General features: G+C 29.5%; 1 protein-coding gene across 9 annotated transcripts in view; it reads right to left on the reverse strand.

The window, feature by feature from the left end:
* LOC107437358 (uncharacterized) overlaps nt 1-20,128 on the reverse strand; it is a 21,719-nt gene extending 1,591 nt beyond the window's left edge. Inside the window, exons 1-13 of one of the 9 annotated variants that reach the window (XM_071186734.1) lie at nt 20,059-20,128; nt 18,137-18,220; nt 16,585-16,696; nt 15,268-15,320; nt 13,867-14,016; nt 12,492-12,611; nt 10,735-10,766; nt 10,452-10,620; nt 9,068-9,150; nt 6,514-6,535; nt 4,892-5,624; nt 2,134-2,207; nt 345-427 (exon numbers count right to left, since the gene is read on the reverse strand). In XM_071186734.1, the coding sequence (XP_071042835.1) occupies nt 345-427; nt 2,134-2,207; nt 4,892-5,624; nt 6,514-6,535; nt 9,068-9,150; nt 10,452-10,620; nt 10,735-10,766; nt 12,492-12,611; nt 13,867-14,016; nt 15,268-15,320; nt 16,585-16,696; nt 18,137-18,181 (1,676 nt within the window). In that variant the 5' untranslated portion in view covers nt 18,182-18,220; nt 20,059-20,128. Of the gene's footprint in view, nt 1-344; nt 428-2,133; nt 2,208-4,891; nt 5,625-6,513; nt 6,536-9,067; nt 9,151-10,451; nt 10,651-10,734; nt 10,767-12,491; nt 12,612-13,866; nt 14,017-15,267; nt 15,321-16,584; nt 16,697-18,136; nt 18,221-19,430 lie in introns of all 9 variants that reach the window. The other 8 variants (XM_043048325.2, XM_043048326.2, XM_071186732.1 and 5 more) reach the window with 8 other exon arrangements.
* Nucleotides 20,129-20,361: the final 233 nt, after the last annotated feature.

Here is a 20,361-nt window from a genome sequence, read left to right on the forward strand (position 1 = left end):
ATCAATGGACCTTCGATCTCCGGAAACTTCCGGATCAATGTTAGCGAAAAATCCAGAATTTTTCCGGAGCACAATCAGCCCTGCCAACCCCCCACTGTTATATTATAAGAATAACAGAGATATCTATATCATAAATAAATGTGAAACAAGAAGTGTTACAGTAAACAAAAAAATTTCAAAATTGGAAATATTCAGGTAAAAAAAGGGCTATGAAATTAAAAAACATAACTATTAAAAAATGAACATTATCTTATCTTATTTATTCTAAAAGCTAACAAATACATTTAATCAAAAAAATAAATAAATAATAAATAAAAAATTATGGAAAAAGAAAAAATTTTTACCTCTTGTATCTATTTGAATAAGTTTGTTTATCTGTACTTGTAGATTCTTGTAATAGTTTTCTTTTTAAAACAAATTCTTCTATCTGCAATGATAAACAACAAAGCACTGATATCAATCTACAATTGAAGCAATCAATAATTCACATGAATCATTAATATTCAATAACATTAAAAATCAATATTAAACATATTAACAAGCAGTATTATACATAAAAATAAGGAAAGGAAAAACAACACAACTAAAATTGCATTAAGTTATTTAATTCTATTTTATAAAATTTTTGAAACTATATTTTCTGACAATTTGTCCAGTGGTATTTAATCTAAGGAATTAAACTTCAATGAGGAAAACCACTTAATATTAACGTAACGTGTGATTAATACATAATGTCGAAGACATGCAAAATGTTTCCCTAAAAATCTCGATTATATGCAGATCATGCATTTTTTCAATGGATTTTATCCAGGGATTGTAGAACTTCAATAACACTAAAACGTTTTTCAATATATGTTCTTCTTGAACATTGTCCTCTTCTGATCAACTAAAATAGTGAAATAAAGTATTAGCCTGAACTATCACAAGGTTCAGATATAGATAATTTGGTTCAATTTTTTCCCCATATTAATGAAAAACTGTGATATTGATACTATTACATACTTGCACATTTATCATGATAAAAATTCTTATGATAAAAGTAAGAATTAGGAAAATTTGGATAAGATCAAAATTTTTTTTTAAAATTACTATTGTAAAAATAATTTGCATAGTACTGTTAGTAATATTTATTCTTAACCACCAAAGCTTTTTTACCATTCCAATTGTATGTCTCTGCTTTCCACTACGAAACTAAAAGAACCATACACATCTTATAGTTTTAAATTATTATCTTAGAATTTTTTTTTTTTTTACATTATCTAGCATATGAATGTTAAATAATACTACCAACTAGTATAACAACAATATGTAAACTTAATGTTTTAGTCCCTCTATCTTAATTTTTTTAGCAGCATTTAATTGATTGATTTGTTCATTTACATTGCACTAGAGCTGCACAATGGGCTATTGGCAACAGTCTGGGAAACATCCCTGAGGATGATTCGAAGACATGCCATCACAATTTTGATCCTCTGCAGAGGGATAGGCACCCCCGCTTCGGTAGCCTGACGACTTGCACGCGATGTCGAGCACTTTACGGTGGAACAGTTTAACGAGGACCAATACCGCACACCCTCGGTCCCTACGCAGACTGATCCAAGTGGTCACCCACCCGCACACTGACCGCAGTAAGTGATGCGTGACTTCGGTGATATGTGTGTGTATATATAACCGTGTCTTAACGATCAGTCCACTACAGGACTAGCAACATTTAAATAGTTAACTGTCACATATCAGTTTTTTAAGCATTTTAAGCCTACCTACAAATTGCAATGTTACTTTTCGAAACAAACTCTGCAGCGAATTTGCAACACGAAGAAGATTTACTGATAGAATTTTTATATTCATGCAAATATTTTTTCTCTTGACATTTGTTTTCACAAAGTTGCAAAAATATTTGCACTGATACCATTTGGCTGCAATTTAAAATTTGTCATAATTAAAACTTCCAAGATATAAATAGATAAAAAAAAATACAATTCGGTTCAGCAGAAATAAGAACTTTGTTTATTTTATTTAAATATAACCATAAATGTGGTAATTGAAAATCAGAAAGACTTCTTCTTCTGGCACGAAGGCAAAAGTTTAAAAATGGAAAAATCATTTTCATAGTAATATTTAAGAATAACTTACTTCATCATCAACAATTGTTTCCACATCAATCACAGAAGAACAATCTGATAAATCACCATCGTGGCAAGATGATTCTGAAAAAGTAATGTTGCAATTAACGATGTTACAGGAAAGACTGTAATTGGATAAATATATAAATTAGGACAAATTTATTTTATGAGCTGTATTGAGGGATATAGGAAAATAAAAACACACAATTTTATACCCATAGTTATATAGTTCATAGTTTAACAGTTATAGCTATAGTGTGATCAAATATTAAATTTCCACAAATTACATTTGTGGAAATTTAATAATTTTAAATCATATTTCTCATTGTAACTTCAGATTTCTTCAAACTTTTTACTTGGTAACTTCTTTATCAGAAAGCAGTTATGAAATCTAAAAAAGGGAAGAAAGTACAGAGATGAAAATTTAATAAGAAAATACCTCAGATGCTTAGTGATCCAAGATTAAGCTTTCTAAAGTAATCTTGGAGTTCAGGTTAAATTTTTGATTTTTATTTTTGAAGTTGTTAGCTTAATGTTTTTTAAAAAAGTTGCTTTTAAAAAAGATTTCCTTTTTAAAAAAAACACAAAATATAGGCTTCGTGTTTGATTTGATAACTTAAAGAACTTGCTATTTTCTTTTTTTCAAACATGTAAAGCAATAAAATTAAGAGATAAGTAGTTTTTAATAGGTAATTTAATTTAATTGTCTGTTGTTACATTTGAAAATGTATTGATTAATTTAACCAAAACTGATTTGAAGTAGTAGTAGTACTCTGATAACATTGCATTAGATTTGAACAACGGGCGAAGTTCGGGGAAACATTCCCAAGAATGGTCAGAATACATGCTATCACAATTCTGATCCTCTGAAGGGGGTGGCTTCTATGCCTTGGTAGCCCTGCGACCCGTGTGCAAGGTCGAACCCTTTACGGCAGATCAATTTAATGAGAACTGATACAGTGCACTTTCTATCACTCAGGTTTATGAAAGTTGTCACACACCCGCTCACTAACCACATGATTTACTGGATGCCGTGTCTTACAAATAGCCTATTGTGGGAGAAACTAATTTTAAAGATGATAAAAAATTTTCCCAAAGTAAATCTTACAAAAAGGAAGACTTAAAAAAAAAAAAAAAAAAAACTTAAAAAGAAAAAAATTACANAAATGAAAATGGTCTAAAAAAACATTTATGAAAATGTTAATGGCATAAGTATATTTTTTATCAAAAAAAGTCGAATTCATAGAATTATGTCGGGTATTAAACACAGGCTCGTTTATTGAAAAAAGGCTTCGGGCACAGACGGGCTCAGATTCATGATAAAATTTTTATAAACTTTTTTACTATTTTTAATCAAACCTTCTGGTTCCCTTGTTTGCTAGTTGCAAGATCGCAAAATTTGATCTTTATCTAACAAACATCTCAGGCAAGCTCTAAATAATATTATGTATCTCGAACCTTTTAACACATCTCTTTCAGTTCTCTTATTGACAGCTGAAGAAGATTTTTCTTAAAATACTTCAAAACATAGTTTTTAGGAGATCAAATATTCAACACCTGTTTATATGTGAAAATTAAATTAAGATATTTAAAAGAAGTTTAACATTTAAGCATAGTGTTAACACAAATCTGGCACTTGGAATTTTGTTGCAAGGTAAGAGAACTGTTAAGGGGCTGACAGCGTTAGAAATTATAGACAAAGAAGTTATTGGTCTGAAGGATCAGTAAGTAAGGGAATTCTTTACTGGTTCATAGACAATATCACTTGTTTATGAATGATCCCTTAGTTAACTATTTTCAAAATTTCTGTGTATTTTAGTATAACTTTATTTAGTATAACTTTAGTATAACTATTATTTAGCATATTTAGTATAACTTTTTGAACTAACATTTATAATTAAATTACCAAGTAATGCAAAATATTACACCTCTATAGTAACTAATTAAATTAAAAACTTGCTTCTTACATGAATCGCGATATTGGAGATTAAAATCGCGTGAATATGAATAGCAAAATTTTAAAAAAGTGAAAATACAAAAGGCAATAATGAATTTTTAAATCGCGCAAATGTGTATCACTGTGCATAATTCGTGCGAATACGAATCGCAATGTATAGTTTGTCAATCAAGTATAAATGCAAAAATTTATGTTTGATATTAAAAACACCTGAATAGGAATTGCAATATTAGATTTTAAAAAGGCGTGACTATGAATAGCAGCATTGGATTTTACACTGGTGTGAACACAAATCGTTATATTTGATTTAAAAACGAGTAAATACAAATCGTGATATTGGATTTTTAAATAATGTGAATAGGAAACGCGATGTAAGATTTTTAAATCACGTGAATACGAATTAAAAAATTTACCTTTTAAACCAGGTAAATTCGAAAATCGATGTTCGGCACTGAAATTGCGTGAATAAGAATCGAAATAGCAGATTCCGGCACAGTTCCAAATATTCAAGATGGGAAAAATCTGCCACACCATAAGATCAAATTGGCAAAAGAATCACGTAAGACATAATTGACGAAAGAATGTATGTAAATGTTTTATTCACGAGACTTAGTAAAAGCTTCAAAATTTTGCCGGGGTTTAAGTTTTAGATTTGCAGAAGTCTGGGAACCAATGGTTTTAAGACATGAGGAGTTCTGCTATATTCGCACAAAAATAGCAAGCCTTGCTTCTTATTTTTAAGTCCGGAATTCCGAGGTAACTCCGGAATACAATCACCCCTGATTAGTAAAACGAACCATAAAGAACATACCAACGTGATTCTCCTTTTTGTACACTGACAAGGCAGCTTTAGCACTTCCTTCAGAACAGCTGACCGTCGAGCAACTGGTACTAGTATGTGGGAGGGTCAGATGTCTACTTAAAATCTCCTTTTCAGAAAAATCATCCTGGCAAAGATGGGGTTTAAGATTACTAAACTTCGGCAATTTGATATCAGAAGATATTTTAATATCACCATCACAGTGAGCTTGCTCTGAAGAATCACCTTGATGTAAAGCACTAGAATCGAATCGATCAGAAAGCATTTCGTCCTCTATTAGAATTTCGGGCGAAGTTCTGTAGTCATCGACAGAGTTTGGACCACTATACCTAGTTATAGTGTGATTTGTCATAGGATTCTGATTGTTCATTATTGCAGAGCTATTGCGCAGTGCGTCTATTCTGTCCCTGTGTAGCTGGGCATAGCGAAAAGCCCCACCTGAAGTTCTCGAAAAGGGTTCTTTCTTTGTTGCAGGATTGAGAGATATCGAAGAATCCGAAGTACTAGCAACTTCATTCCTGCCCTCTTGAACACCAACCATGATATCCAAAGAGTCCACTTTAGTTGTCTTCCGTAAGCAATGCCCACTCCGAGTTAAATGGTACGGTTTCCCAAAGTGAGAAGGGGTTTGGCTTGCTTTTTTAATTTCAGCTATTGCAAAGTTAAATTCTTGCATATAGTTGCACATTCTCGTTTGGATTGAGGGTTGGGTACAAGATTCCACCTTTAAATAGATAGTTATAAATTAATAAAATATTAAATAATTCAATCACAAAATTGAATTTTTAAAATGAACCGCAAATATTGCCATAAATTATACAAATTAAACCAAACTGCTTCTTATTAACTAAAACTATATTAAACAAAGCTTTTTTTCAACTGATAAAGAGATTAAATAATATAATTCGCATCATGAACTTAAAACTAATTAGTATTATCAGTAACTAACTAGTAATATTTATGAGTTATCTTGTACAGTATAATAAAACTAATAAGCGCAACAAAGCACATTTTTAAATTAGAATACACTGGACTGTTAGAAAATTCTGTAATGTTAGAATTTTTAAAAATATTTTTCTAAATAGAACTAATATTCATTGAATTTTTTGAAGCAATTCTTAACATAAAATTAGATTTTCAAAATGATCCTTCTTATATTTCAAAATATATTAAGAACAGAGCTAGCAAATAAAAATATATTTCCCCAACAGCTTGTTAACGGCCAAGATGAAATTGATGACTCCCAAATTTTGTGACCAATGGCAACAGGGTGGCAAGGCAATGTTGTCCAGCTCAGTGCCTTGACCACTGAGCGATTCTGACTCCAATAATTAAATAAGTGCAACTATCTGAGTATAGATATTTTTTAAATATGAAAAACATTCTTTTTATCAATAAGTTAGAGGATCTAAAGTAGAAAATTTTTCTCTAAAAGAATATTAGCTTTTAAATTAGAATGAAATTTTGGTTCTCTTCATACGAAATCAAGATGTTTCAATTCTATATAGAAACCGACTTTCCACTATTCAAAACGGATGTGCCCCTATTAAAATTATTAACCCTATAAATAAGATTATGATATAGTTAAAAATTTTATTAAAATAAATACTTACTGAATCATCATCTACTTGATGGCTAAAAAGAAGAAATAAAATACATGAGAAGTTTATAAAAAAAAAACTGTATAAAAGTTTAGGTGACAATTTAGAGAGAACATTAGCTTTAAAGTTTAAATATTGAAAGTAAGGAAATTAAGATTATGTATTGTCACTTTTTTGTCCTAGAACTTCCGATCAGCCAAATCTATACATTTCTATCACTAATTTAAATTCTTATTACTATAATATTCATAGTCTTGGCATTTTAATTTGTTACTAAAAGAGAAAATTTCTAATGCTACTTAATCACCAGTAACCATATTTTATGTTAAAAAAAAATACGTGAAAAGAAATTTCATTCATTTTAAAACATAAACATAGGTTGTTTTATGTAATATAGTTGTTGATTTTAGATAATTACATATTACTACTTGCTGAATAAAATACTGCTAATTAAAATTCTATGAACTATGCTGAATAAAATGCTATATACATTATGCTGAATAAAATACTACTTGCTGAATAAAGTACTAATTGCTATGAAATATGCTGAATAAAATACTAACATATACTGTGCTGAATAAAATATTAATTGCTGAATGAAATACAGTCGGACCTGTTTATTTCGAATCTCAATGGGGAAAGGCGAAAAATTTGAGATAAAGTAATACAGGTACTTTAGAAAATTAAATTTAATTAAGAAATTCTATTAAAAGTGCTTTAATTGTTTTGAAGGCATTTCAGTAAATTAATTATACCACATACATCTATTTACATAAAATTTTTGTAACATACATTTAATACTGAAATTTTTTTTTTAAAGGCTTTTGACACCTAACTTTCTTTGTTTCGATTATTCTTGTAAGGTTAGAAAGAGCAGTAAATCCCTTGTAGCTCACATTTTCCTGGAATTCACGAATAGTTTGTAAGAATTCTACAGCTTTTTCGACCTTGTTTGCACTCACTTTTAGTTCATCAATATGATCTTCAGCTTCTTCCTCTTAATCTAATATTCATTTTACATTATCTATGATTTTCGCATCTGTCAATGCTTAGCATGCTGCCAGGCAGTTGTCTACTTGTAAAAATCTTCAAAATTAACGTCAACATTAAATCCTGATCTTATTGCAATCCATGCTTGCAAATCTGGCATTGCATTTCCAACGTCAACAGTTCTTTCTTCTTCTTTACTAATGCCTTCAACCTCTTGTTGCACTGGTGGTCACTCCGTCCAACTCATCAACCCCTCACTTACTGCCAGAATCATTGCATTCCTTTCAAGTTAAAGAAGTGCAGGGATAACAATCGAAATTCCAAGAAACACTTCCCCCCAACCTGTTCATCCCTGTTGGTTCATGAAATTCATCTGTCTGCAAGTGCTACTGATAAAAAAAGTTATGTAGTTCGGGCATTTGTGCTTTATTATTAGAAATGCGAGAAACTGAGGTTTTGAGAAAAAAAAAATTTTGACATAAATATGGAAAATACCTTGAAATTGGATAGTAGGGAATTTTAGAAATGTAGGGAATTTTAGAAATTTTGAGATATAAAGCTTATTGAGTTAAAGAGGTTCGAGATAAACAAGTTCAACTGTACTAATTGCAATACAAAAGACCAATATTGAAAGTAGGAGATCAAGATTATGCTTTGGTTAATTTTTTGTTTTAGAGCTTCCAATCAGTCAAATCTACAGGGTGATTCTAAAAAGATGGGCAAAATTTTAGGAAGTGATAGTACACACCCAAGCAAACAATTTTTATCAAAGAATGCATGGTCGAAAACAAAACGCAAAGGTGCTGGTGCATTTGGAAAGTTGATTGATGCAAACGTGAAAGCTCCAATCCTGTTGCAGAGTTGCTGCGCTGCGTTACTTGTCGCCAAGCTTTCGGCCGCTATAGGGAAAGTTCGTGATATGCCTGGTGTGTTTCAGAATGTTCGCCTATCTTTTCTTCGCCGTTGTACTACCTGCATAGCCGCTGCCGGCCACTGTTTTGAACACTTATTGTAATCACATGCCATTAAATTTGCTTTTATAACTTAACTTTATCGTTCTTTGTGTGTTTTTGCCTCATATAAGAACATAAACTTTGATGCCCTCTAGCGTTTTTGCGTCTTGTTTTCGACCATGCATTCTTTGATAAAAATTGTTTGCTTGGGTGTGTTCTATCACTTCCTAAAATTTTGCCCATCTTTTTAGAATCACCCTGTATACATCTCTATAACTCATATAAACTTAACACTATAACATTCACAGTTTTAGCATTTTAATTTGCTACCAAAAGGGAAAATTTTTAAGCTTACTAGTTAATTGTTTGCAACCAAATTCTTTTTAAAAAATGTAAGAAAAAAATCATTCATTTTCTAACATAAAAAAAAAAAAATTTAGGTTGTTTCATACAATATAGATTGCTGATATTAGTACCTGCTGAAAAAACATTTTATTAAAATATATTTTAAAATTTAAATTTGTTTCAAAAATTTAAAAAAAAAAGAATAACTGAAAACAATGGCAATAAAATAAGCAGTTGCAACTATAAGTAGTATAAAAAAAAGTAAAATAAACATTTACTTAATGCGAATTAGGGGTTCGTCCTTAGGTGACAGACAAGGTTTCCAACGTGACATGCTTTTCTCCAAGAGTTTCCTCTTTTGCTATGTTAATGGAGAAAATTAAAAATAAGGCTTACAGCAGAAAATAGCAATATACAAAAAGCACAGAAAAATTCTTACACAAAATTGTGAAATTTACATTATTAACTGTGAAATTAACACATGACACAAAGTAATCAACAAGACCTCTGAATCAATGTTAACGTTTATGGTTTGGATTAAAGTAATGAGCTACGATATGTTATGTATCTGCATTCAGTATTTTTTTTTTTAGGCCAGGATTGGCGATAATAACTAACAAAGTGGGGTTTGGATTGTACTTATGCTAGAAGATAAGTGTGATGTATGATCGGGGGAGTGGGAAGAAGTACTATAGATAAGGGAGGACATCATGATCAACCAACAGCAAATGAAAAAAGACTGGCCGACACTCATAAACTATAATATCATAGACTTAAGTCGAATGCATGAGAACGTCACCAAAATTGGGTTTCACAACTGAAAACGATCTGAACTTTCGCACAATTGATCAAAATACAGTCAAATAAATAAAAAAAACCTTTACAATTTATTTATCTAGCTATAAATATGAAAATCGATGTTCGATATTACAACCGAGTTTGATATGAATCCTGATATACAATTTTTTAATCGGGTGGATATGAATCGCAACTTCTAAATCAGGTAGATACAAAAATCGATGAAATCCTGATATTAGCAGATCCAGTGATGGGCCAGGATAGCCTGGTTGGTAGAGCGCTGGACTCGTGTTCATCAGAACAGGAGTCCGAAGACTCTCAGTGTAGTAATTGGTGACTGGTACACGTGAAGTCTGTCAGGTTATAAAATCCTCCAGGTTCCCATAACAAATTGTAGCCCCGAGGTGGGGGTACTGGATAAGAGATAGATTGTTTTCAGGTTCAGGTCAAAATTACAATCTGTGGATGAATGAATGGGTTAAATGAATTATTATAATTGTTACTAAAATTGAAAAAAAAAATTTTTTTTAGAAAAAAAAATCATCTTAAAGATCTATATTTCAAAATAATTAAATATCCTGACTCACAAATAATTAAATATCCTGATTTTTCCAGATTAATAAAATTCCTAGATATTTTCCTGTTCTGCAGCCACCCTGATATCTATCTATAGTTCTTAGAGAAGTCTGACATTCCTAGTCTACAGAGATTACTTTGGTCAATGAGGTAAATTACTTTTTCAGTTTATAAATCAGGTGTGGAATGAATTAATTTCTTAAACAACAATTAAGCAACTTAGCAATTGTAACTACACATAAATAAAATAGACTTTCTATTAAGAAAAAAAAATCAACATTTACTAACCCTATTGCTTGTAAGAATAGCATCTTTATAACCTAATACAGTTTCAGCTGAATGTGAAGTCACTGTGTTTCCCTCCTCCAAAGACAACTTAAAAGAGCTATTTCCTTCACCTCTAATGCGATTCCTACGTGCCTGAGGCTTTGATTTAAAACCTATACCTTGACTGCTACTAAAAGACATATAGCATACATAAAATTTACTAAACAAAAGATAAAATAAATAAAAAGAAGACTGAACAGTGAATAAAAGAAATAAGATAATAATAAGGCAACTCAATACATACGTTGAGGGTAGGTTATGGCAGTCATTCAGAGCCTGAGAAGAAGAAAAAAAAGTAAGCAAATAAGCACCTTCAGCAATAAAAATACAGTAAAAGATTATACAACAGGGGTCCGTCTAGGTTTTTTAAGAGGTACTTATTTTGTGAAAATTTAGACACAACTTATGAAAATTAAAAATTATATTAAAAAATCAACATAAAAATATGGTAAAGTAAGAAGATATTTTCAAAAATTGTCACTACAAATAAAAATGATCTATGACTGGTAAATTTTTATATATTTTTCCCCGTACGTTCAAAAATAATTTTGCTATTGTAAAATTTTGGGCTTAAAATTGTAACCAAATTTAAATATCCATAAAAATCATTGTTAAATTTCAACTTAAATTTTTAAAAAAATATACGTTTAGCAGTACTTGCACTAAAAGTTATTTTCATTATGAGAACATTTCCCACGGGTTTATGCAGAGAAAAAAAAGTTTCATAAAAAATAAAGGTCTGTTGGAATAAATTTAGAACAATGTTCGAATGTTTAGAATAATGTTCGAATTTCAACTTCCTGTAAAATTTACAGAGGGAGAGCCTCATTGTTTAATTTAAAAAAACAAAAACTCTCCGGGAAAAAAAGCTTATTGTTTCTTACGATATGGAAAAAAAATTTTAAGAGACGAAGAGAAGAATCTTAGAAACCACCGTTTTTCTTAAATTTGAATTTGTGAAGGTACCGCTAAATGGTAGTAAATTTGCCTTGAACATATCCTTGTACCAGCCAAATTACATATGCTTTGCTGAGCATGGGATAAAGGAAATAGAAGAAAATCACATGAAATAAATTAATAATTACAAGCACCTGAAAAACATTTTAGAAAACCATTTTCACACAGCAAATTTATTAATTACGGATATTTTTGCTTCAATGTTGTTTTAAGGGACAAAAAGTATCAAACTAAGTACAAATAATTTATTATTTTAACACAAACTTTCTCAGATAATAACAATTTAAAAGTGTTTTTTTTTTAAATAACTAAAATGGCAATAGGTCAGAAAATAAATATGTAGTTAAGAATAATGGAGTGCAAATTATATTAAGACTTAAATAAAAATAAACTATTCTGTAAAAATAAAATCATTTAACAAAACTTACTATAGAAGTCTGAATTTAACGAAATTTAATCTTGTACCATTACAAAAATTAATTAGTGAATGATGCACCATCCAAAACTTTTGACTGTGTGCTTATATTTCAATAACCTTAAAAGTAAATAAATAAAAAAAATTTAAATTATAAAATAAAGGAAATTTTTTAAATGCAGAAAACTCCGAATCGGAAGATTCTCGTGCCTGAAGTTAGTAAGCAGTCTGTAAAGAAATATACAAGGAACAGGCCATACAAGGAATCCTTGTCAAAAGAGAAGTTTAAAAAAATTATATAACTTAGGGGTTCCACATTAATATTTAAGAAACAAGAATATAAAAAAGGATACACAAACTTGACAAATATTTTTCAAAGATGGTGGGTTTAAAAACATTGAAACTTGTTTGATTGGCCAAAATTTGAAACCTCAAGTTTCATCCGGCCATTAAACATGCCTCCAAGCCCATTTTCCTGGGGTTTTTTTAAAAAAAAGATTCTAAAAGTTTTTTCTCCCATTTAAATACTAAATCATGGTCCTAGATGTATCAGCATTTTTAAAAGAAGGAGTCTAAAAATATATAGCAAGGGCTGCAATTATGGAATACTCAGTATAATTCTTACATACCAAGCTTTCCCTAGTTACCGTTGCTGATGCATTGTGACCACTCTTTCTATCAAATTCTGAGCTGGAATTTCCTTTAGTTTTGATGCCATTGGGATGATAATCTGTAGAATAGCTTGTAATCTTAAAAATAACACAGCTTCATTAATATACATTGCATTATAATGAAGCTGACATAAAAAGAAATAACACAAACATCAAACAAACAATAACTTACAATCAAGATTTGCATTATTAAACAAGAAAACATCTTTCTAAAAATATTTATAAATAATTTAAGCCAAACTTCCTGATCACAATTTTACTAAATTGAAAAAACACTTTAATAATTCATTTTTTCAATTAAAAATCTGTCTTTTATCATGTTTTATACAAATAAGCTTTAAATTAAAATTTCAAATTAACAATATTTAATTTGTTTAAAAACTTCATTTTTATATTTGCTGAAGAAAAAGTGGCAGCAAATAAATTATTAGGCTCTATAAAATTTGAAAAAGGAAAAAGAAAGAAAGGAAAAGCTCCCAAGCTTGCACTTTCTTTCAGGAATAGTCCGCTTTCAATTCAAAGCAAATTCTCCCACAAAGGAAAAAGAAACTAAGTTAATGTTTTTTTTTTTTTTTTTAAGCATAAACTGCTTTCATTTATTAATTTATCTTCAACTTTCTAAAAATTTTAACCCACCAAGTGTTGAGGCAAGTTAAAAAAGTACAGAAATTTTGCTGTTATGCACTAATTGGAATAACATTTAGAAATCACTTTTTTAATACAAGGCTTGCATTAAAAAGTTCGGAAAAAGACAGGTCTAATGCTAAGAGGGTTAACCCACTATCGGTTTAGCAAATGGGCAAAATTGGGAGAATGTTTCCCCCTAATACACTATCTTCCTGTATAACATGGAAAAACCGGTTCTGCTATGCAGAAAAGACTGCAGGTTAAAATACAACTTTTTACATGCAGAACCGTCAGTGGGTTGAATAGCGAAAGCAATCTACACCCTCTTATTCCCAGACCAATCAAATGCATACACCTGCTATAAAAACATTTTTCCCTTTTTCAAAATTAGAAATAAAAACAAAAAATTTTTATAAAAAAATCAATTTATATTTAGATAGCACATATCACTAAAAAAAAATAATAAAGGATTATTTCTTAGAGAAACGAAAATTGGCAGACAATTTTTTAATCTCAATTTCTAATATTTAATCAACCCTTTGTAGATCATTATTTTTACATTTTAATGCAGGTTAAGGCTACTAAATTTTGACCTCTATAAATAGCACCTTGGTCTTATACAATGCCAGCTAAGTACCATAACATCAGTGCAATCCCAGTTCTATAAGTATGAACACTAAACTAAAAGTAAGAAATAAAATATCACCTTTTCAGAGAGATCTGGTTCAGGTGACTGCTGAAAACTAAACTCTATTTCATCTTCAGGAAAATTCAAGGCTGCATTAGCATACTCTTCATACCATTGCCTTCTGGTTTTTTCTTCCTCTGCAGTTTTGAATGACACTGCGACAACAGTCTGGAAAAACAATCACAATGTTACCATAAATGTAAATGATAAATAGATTGAAAACTTTTGGTTAAAAAAAAAAAAGTAAAAATTGTGTCATTGGAAAAAGTTCAAAAATTACAATTTCATAAAGATCTTCATTCATTTCAGCCAGAGATGGTAAAACTATTTTGCTACAGTTTAAAAAAAAAAGAAAAAAAAGAGAGTTTACATATTTATAATAATACCACACATCTCTTGTTTCTGAACTAGAACCCTTACTTTAATATTACTAACTATTTTTATAATAATATTCTAATTACAAAATATTACAAATGCATACCTGCAACATTGGAGAAGTAAAATAACAAAGATTATACTAGCGACATTTTTTTATTAGGCTATGAGTGAAGTTTGATACATCATGCATAATCATGTAGGTCAAAAAGAGAAATTCAAAATAGGAAATAATATAAGCACTTACATTTAGTAAAGTAAAAAATATGTATATAAATCTTAATCTAACGAAGATTTTTTTTAACCATTATTTATGATTACTCAAACTATTTTATTTTATAACTGTCGTTGAACAGCGGACCCAATTTTTGGGTTTACGACTACTAATGTTTAACTCCTGAGCCCTGTAATTTTGAACCCAATCCAGAAGACTTCCGGATCAAATATTGAGCGAAATTTGCCTTCATGGAGGACTTTTTGATGGAACTAACTTGTATTTGAGTTACTTGGAGAGGAAAACCACAAAAACGTCCCAAGGTTAGTCTGATGGCAAAAGGACTCTAACAGGTAATTTGTCTCTACCACTGAGGATATTTTACGAACAGCACTGCGGTCGGTGCAAGCTGGATGCGGAATTCATATAGGCTAGTCATTGCTGGGATTCGAACCCAGTTCACCTTATTGGAACGTGAACGCTCTATCCCCTGAGCCATCACTGCACGACTTAAACTATTAACACTCAACATACTGCAGTATTGGCAATAGCACCATTTGCAGAGGAATAAGAGAAGTACTTTTGCTATCAGTGGATATTTTATCACCAAATTTTTAAAAAAAAACTTCATCAACAAACACGGAGAAATTTGAGAATATACACAGGTAAACAGGAGATGGTCATAAAATACAGGAGTTTTCGTTAAAAAACAGGAGACTTGGCAGGTATGCAAATGTAACACTTTTGCTTATTTTTAAAGTAAAAATTTTGTAGCTAAAAATAAACATGATTGTTAGAATAACATTTTTAACAGTAATTTTTTAACTTGCCAATAGCTCCTCTTTTTGTTGTATAGTCATCCCATCTTCATACAGACCCAAATCTAAAATGTAAAACTGAACTTTTAAAACCCTATTTAATTCTTATACATAAATACAATATATAATAGGAATATGTTTATATTCAACCAGCAACAAAAAATATTCAGTTGCATGCATGATGTAAAGTTATTTTAAATTTTGTATAAATATTAAACACAGATTTTTCTTTCTCGGTTGCTACTTGGAAGGGCAACATTTAAAATTATCAATATACTCTTTCGACATCCGGTATCTGTCTAGGTGTTTTTTTAAGAGGTACCCATTTTGTGAAAATTTAGACATAATTTGTGAAAATTAAAAATTATGTCAAAAATTCAACACAAAAATATGGTAAACTAAGATAATATTTTCAAAAATTGTCACAACAAATAAAAATTATTTAAGACTAGCGACTTCAGAGAAAAAAATGTTTCATAAAAAAAAAATAAAGGTCTATTAGAATAAATTTAGAACAATGTTTAAAATTAATTTTCGGAATTCTGGCATGCTTCCAGTCAGGCATGGGGAGGAAAAACACTTCTTACAAACCGTGTGGGAAGTGAATTCTTCTACTACATCATAATAGCAAACCACAGGTGGGTTCCATTCCAAATCGAAATGAAAATTTTAGAACTTGCTAGGGGGAAATTTTAGAACTTGCTTTTTTAAAAGTATTTTGTGAAACTACCGTTTTTCTTTACGTTGAATTTGTGAAAGTATCGCTAAATGGTAGTAAATTTGTCCTGTATAGAGTCCTGGACATGTATATGCATTTTGATTAAAAATATTATTTACAAACAATTATTTAGTATTTAGGCTTTAATTTTCTAATTAATTTTGTGCAAGATTGCATAACTCCTAATAAAGTTTTCATAGAACTATTGTTTAATTATTAAAACTCAAATTGCGATGCAGTAGAATTTCATTGACTCTTTTTTTAATAAGAAAAAGGAGGTCAATAAGCAATTAAATGCAATAAGTATGTTTAATATACAATTAAACATACTTTATCTTTTCACCAGTTTGTCTTCATATAGTATTATTCATTGAGTTTTTTTTTTTCCTACTGTACTAGAGCCTCATATTTTTTCTTTAAACAAATGTTTTGAAATATAAAAGAGATACTGGTTGTTGCCCTGTTATAATATTCAATCTAAATGAGCATTCTGTAGTAATGAATAGTTATTATTTGATTGAAACGAATTTAAAAATAAAAAAATTAATACTCAGAGTAAAAAAAAAAAGCAATTTAAATGAAGAAATTTATTTCAGTGCGAAATCTCTTACCTTTAAGCTTGGCATTCAGTTTTGTTTCATAAGATGCTCGTGATTCAGCATCAGTCTCTTCGTCATCTGAGATCAAAGTTTCTAGGTGTGTATTTTGGGGCAGAATGATAACCTGCACATTCATTAATAATATTAAAAGCAAATAAAAAATAAGATATTTATAATATAGAAAGCAATTGAAATTACAATTATTGATAGATTAAAATATATTTAAAAATTTTTTTTAAATGAAAGCTAAAGGTTTTACTATTGCAATATGGTTTTTAAATGTTTAATCAACTGATTATTAATCTTTTATAAGGTTATGGGAAGAATACGTACCACGAACTGCATAATTTTTTAATGTTTTAAATAGGAAGATATTTTCCAACTATGATTTGTGCTGCCATCTGTTGATAACTTAAGAAAACAAAAAAATAATAATGAAGGGCTTTGTTTTTACAAAAAAATATGAATAACAGCAAGGCTACTGTGGGGTCAAGAAAAGAGATCCATACTGAAGAAGTATTTTCCCATAATAAATTTGGTTATTCATAAGCATAAAAGTATAAGTTTATGACCAATTATTGACAATAGATAGAAATTTGAAAATCCAACCTAAATTCCAACAAAATAAATAAATAGAATAGTTTCAAAGATCAAATTATTTTTAGGTAATAAGCTAAGTAAATGCATTTTTATAAAACAATTTCAATCCCAAAAATATTTTGACATAACATTACCAGAAAAAAGGGCTTTATAAAGGATAAACAAGGCCAGAATAATGAGGATTTCAATTTCAGGAAAAAAGTTCAAAATGTAATAAAAAATCAGCTTATTACAGGAACCTAAATTTCAATACATTAACAAAATTCACCATGGGAATTTACAGTTGAAATGCCAAAATTTGAGGTTGAAACGTCAGAATTTATGACATAACAAGAATAAATTAATGAATAAAGGATTTCATATCAAGTAAATTACTAAAAAAAAGTGAAACTATCAAAAACTTGGTCTCAATCTTTATCCATCAATAAATTAAAAGCTTTATTCTACTAGTTTTAATGCATTTCGTAAAAAGCATGTTATAAAATTTCTAACTAGGAAGTAATTTTTTTACTATCAACTCTCTAGGGTGGGGGGGAGGATTTATTTTAAATTTGCCAGTTACTTGGGTGAATAAATTATTCAACTTGAATCAATGAAATCACTTCAAACAATCACAACTTTATAAGAACATAAGTGACATTTAGTAAACAAAAAATAAGTCTTAATTAGTTATGGTTTAACTATATTATGTGATTGATATTATACTCCCAGTAGTTCTTATACAATTTTCAAAACTCATTACAGAAAACTACTGAGATTGAATTAATTTTTTAATTGACAAGTTTATTTTATGTATTGTACCATTCACTTGTAAACATTGTTGCCAAACAAGGAATTTTAATGTATGAACAAGACGTTACAATAACCAACTTGTATGACCACTTATCATTAAAAGATAGAATTTAATATGTTAGATGGTTGAAGTCTTAATAAAAATGGTAAGTAAATTTACGATTATACCTACCTCAGAGCTACTATTTTCATTGAATGATTCTGTATCTTCTTGCATTTCTGTTTTAATTAGAATTTAAGAAAAAGCACTTGACATCTATAACAAGAAAAAAAAAAAATTACATTTCTTAAAAAGAAAATACCATGAATTCAAATTATTAATGTCATTAAAAAGTATTTTTTTCCCTATACATATGAAATATATATAGAAAATAGTTGTATAAACAAATAGTTGTTTTTCAAATTTATATAGATAGAAGTTGTTATAGATTTGCGGAATTTTAATTATATTAGCCATAATGAAAAGGTATAACACTTTCAAATGTACTTGATTTAGTAAAATTTAAATATACTCCCAAGTAATTAAATATTATCACATGATTAATAAATCATGTAATAAATTAACAAAAAATAATTTATTAATTTTTATATGATTTTAGTTTTATGTTAACAATAGTATTTAATTATGTTAATGTACAAAAATATTAACACAGACATTATAATTGTAAATTGTTAATTAGCATCACAACAACATCTTGGGCAGCTGCTTTTCACTAAATGCATATATGCTTATTATTAAACAAGACCTGAACACTGGAAACAGAAATGCTAAGTAGTTTCTATTTCTTAATAATGTAGTGGTGAAAATAAATGATAAATATTTAAGCATTTTAAAAAATATTATTTACTTTTTAGAATAAAATAAATTATCAATAGCACTAAACACAATTGATGCAAGTGCGACAAAGAGAAAAAACAATTTCAAAAAAAAAAAATAAATAAGTGCAAGTATGAAAACTCTTGAGGGCCTTTGTGTTGGTTCTTCATGCAAGCAAGCTCTAATGCAGCTATATCCCAATAATTAATTTTGCTAAGTGTTTTGAGGAACCTACTAAAATTGCCACCGCTTCAAAAGATTTTTGATACTGATTAAAGAGAAAATTGACTAGCTAGAGCTTGACGAATGATACGATAGAGTTAGCCACCTTTATAGAGGATTTTATATTAGTTTATCGTATGCCATTGCTCAGTTGACACCGTAACATGGCGAATTTTTGGAGATACCTATACAGAAATTTTCCAGAGTTTCATGATATTAAAAATTCATAAATATAAGTCATTCCACAAAAAAGCTTTTTACTGTCTAAAATTTAGAGTTGCCTTTTACCTTAGCAAAAACCACAAACTTCCTTCTCGAAAACTCCTTAACTCTTAATTATTTTGCAATTAAACAAGACAACTTATTTAAGCTAAAATAACTTACGTAATATCATATATAAAACTTTTAAAATTGCTATTAAACTTACACGGGAAACATAATAAGTACACAAACAAAAATTTGACAGTAAACAACCTGAAAAATCTAAAAAGTACAAAAAAACAAAGTCATACGAAATTGGAACAAAATTTATTCAAGTTGATTTTCACAATTTGCACAAAAAAACTGCAAAATAATTTGCAATGAAATTTAATAAATTGTTGGTAGTGAGCACACAAGAATTTACAAGCCAACTGTGAGGGAACACAATGATTTAATTACCGAACACAGTTCACGTGTGAAGCATCACTTAAGATACGTACTAGGATAAAAGGGCAAAAGAAAAATATTGTCCTTTACAAAACACAGGTTCTATCAACACAAACTCGTTAATAATTATATTTATTACAAGGAAAACTTGATTTATTGTTAGGAACCCATTAGCGCTTCTCATTCTCGACGATATCTCACATGAGCAGTTAACGGGCTTCTACGCCATAGATATAATTAGAATAACAGAAGGTATTAAGTGCTTGATAAGAACAGTTGCTTTCGTATCAAACATATTATAGTATGGCGTAAATTTTTACATTAATTTATAAAAACATTATTAATAACATAAACAAACACAGTGAACCATTTAAAAAGACATCTTTTCGCATTTAGTTGTTTAATACCTTGTTTTATTGCGCTAGAAATGGGCCTTGTAGACAAAGCATCATCCAGAGAAAATGTGAATTTAAGGAGTATTCTGACTGCATGCAGTCACCGCGCCTCCAATCCCCGACGAGAGGGTAAAATAACCTGATAGGTGAGTTCTTCGTATTGGCGATCACAACGCTCGGGGAGAAATCGGTTTCATGACTTTGGCCCTTCTTCCTTCCCTCTCCTCCTCTTTTCAGTTGCATAAGAATGTACTACGAAATTTTCCATTTTATTAATATTTTTCCTTTTTATTTAATAAAAATATTTTTCAAAAT

Source organism: Parasteatoda tepidariorum, chromosome 10 (genome assembly GCF_043381705.1).
Source record: "Parasteatoda tepidariorum isolate YZ-2023 chromosome 10, CAS_Ptep_4.0, whole genome shotgun sequence".
Classification (NCBI taxonomy): Eukaryota; Metazoa; Arthropoda; class Arachnida; order Araneae; family Theridiidae; genus Parasteatoda; species Parasteatoda tepidariorum.